Source organism: Odontesthes bonariensis, chromosome 19 (genome assembly GCF_027942865.1).
Source record: "Odontesthes bonariensis isolate fOdoBon6 chromosome 19, fOdoBon6.hap1, whole genome shotgun sequence".
Taxonomy (NCBI): domain Eukaryota; kingdom Metazoa; phylum Chordata; class Actinopteri; order Atheriniformes; family Atherinopsidae; genus Odontesthes; species Odontesthes bonariensis.
The window spans coordinates 1,990,036-1,995,736 of NC_134524.1; the positions used below are offsets into that span (position 1 = coordinate 1,990,036).

Below are 5,701 nucleotides of genomic sequence, written 5' to 3' on the forward strand. Positions count from 1 at the left end.
TTTGGCCGGAGGTTTTAGAAATAACCGTTTTCTGTGATAAAAACGGGGTTTTGGTGTAAATGAGAGGCCAAACCGCAGGAAAACATCTGCGTCTTCCTGTCGTGTAAACGGGGCCGAAGAAGCAGCTGAAGACATTCTTCTTTAGACAGGCTTTCAGCTGATTGGCCCGATGTCACTTTTTTGTATCCATATATGAACTTGTTTTCTCTTTGTAATTTTGTTTTACTGTGTAAAGCACTTTGTGATTTTTTATCTATGAAAGGTGCTGTATACATAAAAGTTCTTCTTCTTCTGGACAGGCTGTAACTTCAGTAAATTCAGACAGATTGTCTGTATTATGGCTCTGATTGTTACTTTAATGGGCAGCTCCCTCAGCCACAAAGCGCATCGGTTCACTTTACAATCAAGCTCTCAAAATGATGGACAGAAAACCAATCCGTTATCACCGTTGTCAAATCCTCTACAAACATGATTTGTTGAGCTTTGACAGTTTTAGCAATTTGTGTTTTCTCAAATGATTTTTTAAATGCTTTCAAAATTTGGCTCCAGAACCATTCAAAGAATTTATAAAGAGACGTACCAGCAGCAGCTCCAACCACAACTGTACAATCCCTAAGTGCAGAACATCGTTTGGACAGTCGGTCTTTTCTTACAAAAGCTGTAAACTCTGGAACTCACTGCCCACAGACATTAAGTCCATCAGTGAGTTTAAATTGTTCACCTTTAAACTTAGATTTTGGCTTAAAACCAACCAAAACTGTACTCACTTGTAAAAATGTGAGAGTGAATGAATGAGATGAAAGTTTGCACTGTTGTGTTTATAGATTAATGTTCTTATGTAAATTAATGTCTATTTTAGGTTTATTTTAATGTCTATTCTAATTTTGTGTCAGCATAGAAAAGCCTAACCAGGGACGGTAGTTGTAAATTAGCACTTGTTGCTATATTCTATATGTATCACATCAGCTACAAGCTTTGATTTGTAGCTATGTCCGATTGTATTGTCCCTGTCAAATAAACTAATAAATGAAATGAAAATAATGCGGCGTGTGTTGTTGTGTTCTCAGGTGTGTGACTCTCCACCACAGCACAAAGGGACGCCTGTGATGACGCTCACAGACTCAGATCTGTGTTCCACACAATCTGGTCCACCTGGAGACTTCGACCAGCCGATAACCACAGCTGCTGTCCCAGCTGCTGAAACAGCTGCTGCACCTGCTGCTACCTCTGCTACACCTGCTGCACCTGCTGCACCTGCTGCTACCTCTGCTACACCTGCTGCACCTGCTCTTGCTTTTACTTCACCACCTGCTCCTTCAGTCACCGAAGTGCGCTTAGAGTACAGAGAAGTGGTGACGTGGTCCTGGTACCAAACCTTCACCAGTTTCGTTGAATGGTCCCACACATCCGGGTCTGAGGTGAAAACACGCGTGGCCACAGAATTCGTCCTCCCTACCGTCAGACCCTCCACTTACGGCCCAATAAAACATACTCAGACTGACAAATTGGTTTCTTTAACTGACGCCTCGCCAACTCCAAAGCTCCAGAGAGTCTCAACGACAATACCTGAGGCCGCCACAACACCTGAGGCCGCCACAACACCTGAGGCCGCCACAACAGCTGAGGCCGCCACAACACCTGAGGCCGCCACAACACCCGAGGCCGCCACAACACCCGAGGCCGCCACAACACCCGAGGCCGCCACAACACCTGAGGCCGCCACAACACCTGAGGCCGCAGCGACCTCTTCTCGGGTGGTTATCGAGCACTTTGGCGTCCGGCGAGGTCTCTACGTGGGGGCTGCAGGGGAGTTCTGTGTCTGGCTGCTGGCAGGGTGTCTGCTGCTGTGCGTGGCGTCGGCGCTGTGCGTCCTGATGACCTCGGTGAAGCTGGTCATCTGGTACAGGAGGGTGTACAAGCCACTGAGTATGGCGGCGGCAGCACAGAGGGGCGCAGGCGGGGAAGGAGTGATGCTGCTGATGCACAACAAGATGGAAGAAAAGGGAGGAGGAGGAGGAGGAGGAGGAGGAGTGATGGCGCTGTATCGCTCTGTTCTGTTCGTCCACAGAGAGGCAGGAGAGGCGATGGAGGGTGAGCAGGGAGGTGAGAGAAGAGAGGAGGGAGGAAACAAAAGGGAGATTGTTACTCTGAACCCGGCGGAAGGAGGAGGGACAAAAGAGGAAGAAGGAGACGGAGAAGAGAGGGAGAAGGGAGGGGTGTACAGGAAGACTTTGTATCGTGTGCTCAGCAAAGAGGAAGAGATAGAGGGGTGGAGGGACGTGATGGAGGAGTGCTGGGTGGATGGAGGCAGAAAGAGAGTCAGGGGCGATAGAGAGCAGAGAAGACGTGGAGAAGGAGCGTCCAAAAGGCGTTACAGCGTGATTCTGCGGGAGGAGAGGGAGGAGGCGGAGGGAGGCAGGGAGGAGCTGGACTGGGTGGTGGGAGGCTGGGAGGTGAAGAGAGATGACCAGGAGGAGGAGCCAAGGGGCAGCTGGGGGGAGTGGCTAGCTCACTATTTACCCAGCATGCCTTGGGGAGTGACCACACCTCCTGAGGACGAGGCAGCTCAGTGATGATGATGTTTAAAGCTGATGAGGGCGTCCCTCAGGGATTACTGTCAGACCCACTGCATTTACTCCCCAGCTCAGAACTGCAAAGTGTGCTTTTATGCTGATGATACCTCCTTTTTATTTGCAACACGGGCCTCTTTATAAACCAGACACCAGCCTGCACACACCTCAGTGGATGCCTTTAAACTGGGGCTGAATGATATATTGCATTTGCGATAATATCGCGATATGACCAAGTGCAATTTTCTAATCGCAAAGGCTGCGATTATACTCTGTTCACGTGACATGCGCGAGTAAAACATGTGATATGATCAAACGAGATTATCTAACCACAGAGGCTGCACTCAGGTTAAGTGACACGGGGAGCAAAGTTATGAAACAGTCTACCGGAGAGAACTCGCAAGCAAAGCTGTAACCTACACAATGGCCTCAGGCTCAACAGAACCAGACCCTGCGGGGATGCTAGTTTCAAAGAGGAACTGCACATCAGTCGTGTGGGACTATTTTGGTTTTAAAGTGATAGTTCGGAGTAGATTCACCCTGGGGTCATTTGAACCGTGATATCCAGCCAAGTAGCCCACCCGAAGTTTTTTCGATATTGGCTGAACATCAGCTGAGTTACTGAGTTATCCCAAATAGCTTAGTACAAGCGCTAACGGACCCTGGCAGTATCTCCAAAATTACCACACTAAAATCACATGCCATGACATCAAACTTCTACAGTAGTACAAATATGGTCTGTACTCACAAAACGATGCATTTGGAAGTTTGAAAATAGTCCAGGGCTGTGTTCGAAACCGCCTACTACATACTACATACTTGAAAACGGCATACTCATCGCTCAGACAGTATGCAGAGCGTTTACACACAGTGCACTTCACTCCTGCCCGAGCCGATAAAGTCTATAAAGCTATAAACTCTGTAAATATATAACTTTAGCAACATTTGAAACATTTTCAGGAGAGAAAGTGGTCATTTAGACCCCCAAAGTGTTGAAAATCTGACAAAATACCGGTTATTTACAATTTTGTTCCCACGAATTCGCCACTAGTAAAGCTAGCCGCAGTGAGCAACGCACTTCAGGTTATGCCGTTTTGACTGCTATCGTCCCGTTAACGGAATTTGACCGTTCAAATGGCGATGGGCGACGTCACGTTACGTTGCATCTTGGGTAGTTTGAGTGTGACAAGTAACCTCATGATGAATACTCAACATTTCGGCGAATCTAGTATGCATCTAGTGTACATCCGGGAACTTAAAAAAGTATGACTAGTAGGAAAAGTAGGCGGTTTCGAACACAGCCCAGGAGTTTATTATTATCAACACAAGCCTGATAGCTTCTCTGCTGCTAAAGCTGCGTCGACGTCACTTCCTTGATCTGGGAGCTTCAAAGTAAGATGAGGGTTGATCTACTACTGTAGACAACAAAGCAAGGCTGGTCAATTTCTCCATTGATAAAATAAATTCACAACTCTACAACATAAAAAACCATGTAGAATATAGCATATGCTTTGTTGTCTACAGTAATAGATCAACCCTCATCTTACTTTGAAGCTCCCAGCTCTCTGAAGTGACGTTGACGCAGCTTTAGCAGCAGAGAAGCTATCAGGCTTGTGTTGATAATAATAAACTCCTGGACTATGTACAAACTTCCAAATGCATCGCTTTGTGAGTACAGACCATATTTGTACTACTGTAGAAGTTTGGTTCATGGCATGTGTTTCCTTGTTCCTTGTCAACACTTTATGCTCAGATGTTTGTAAGCTCAAAATATACTATTGTGTATGTTCAAATATACTGTTTTGTTAAATAAAAATGTCGGTCATCAATTCATGCATCACCTCATGTCATCATAACAGAGGTCTGTCTTCCAGGAAAGAACAGTTTAAAATTAATATAATATAGTTTTGGCCATACTGTATGATGTATTGCTTGTCTTTGTTTAATAATACAGAAAACAAAGACCTTAAAAAATAATCGCATATCGCATCGCAATCGCAATACTGGCGTGAAAAATCGCAATTAGATTATTTTCCATAATCGTTCAGCCCAACTTTAAACGTGCCCAACCCCCCAACAGAACTTACCGTATACATTTATAATGCTTCAGCCGGGAGGCAGAGGGTCCAGCAGAACCTGTGCTGAACATGTTGCTCAAACAATAAAAGTGTAACTCAAACTAAACTTGTTTTCGTGTGTTTTCTAAAGTTGAAAGAGAAGGTTGGACATAACGGATTGGAGGTCTTCATTTTGAACGCTCTGGGGTCCTTTTTACGACGTCGTAGCAGTAAGATCCTCGCCGAGTCTCCATTTGACTTCAGACTTCAAACAGTAGAAACCGGTTCTGTGAGAACCTAGAACCTAAACTCTGAACTGGGCTGGTTTCCAGTCATATCTCACCACCAGAATGAATGAAATGGAAGGCAGCTGTGGTTGTTTTATTGGTTCTTGGGCTCTTAATTTGCAGGGTTAAAGGAACAGTTCACTATTTAAGACCTTGAGTCCCAGTTCCAGCTTGTTTATCAAGAATAAGAAATGAGGAGACCATTTTCACAACAATAGCTCCTTTCTATCCATTTTGGCTGTTTTGGCTGGTCCATCCTGCTGCTACAGACAGGGTTCCATTGGGCACTCTGTTCAATGTCCTTAAAACAATACTAATGTTCATTTTAAAGAAAAGGTCAACTCACCGGGTGGTCAGTGGTATTAAAAAAAAAAATGGCGGCGCATTTTAACACCAACTCCTGATGGGCCCTAACACGAACACCTGATAGGCCCTAACACCTGATAGGCCCTAACACCTGATGGGCCCTAACACCTGATGGGCCCTAACACCTGATGGGCCCTAAAACCGGCCCCTCACTGACAGAGTGAAGTAGGGGTGGCCCAATAGATCCAATTCGTATCAATACCAAGGTTGGTACTGGTATCAGATGGTAACTTAGTACGATGGGATCAATAACTCAGGGTTAGAACCAAAACAGACAGGGTTCCATTGGGCACTCTGTTCGATGTCCTTAAAACAATACTAATGTTCATTTTAAAGAAAAGGTCAACTCACCGGGTGGTTTGTGGTATTAAAAAAAAATGTTGGCGCATTTTATGGTTTTCCATCCGTGTAATCCGTGTTC

General features: G+C 45.4%; 1 protein-coding gene across 1 annotated transcript in view; it reads left to right on the top strand.

Moving 5' to 3' along the window:
• The window catches only part of gp1ba (glycoprotein Ib platelet subunit alpha), a 13,241-nt gene extending 9,189 nt beyond the window's left edge, over positions 1-4,052 (top strand). The window contains exon 6 of the mRNA XM_075450801.1: positions 1,068-4,052. Coding sequence (XP_075306916.1) covers positions 1,068-2,573 — 1,506 coding nt within the window. The 3' untranslated portion in view covers positions 2,574-4,052. The remainder of the gene's footprint in view (positions 1-1,067) is intronic.
• Positions 4,053-5,701: the final 1,649 nt, after the last annotated feature.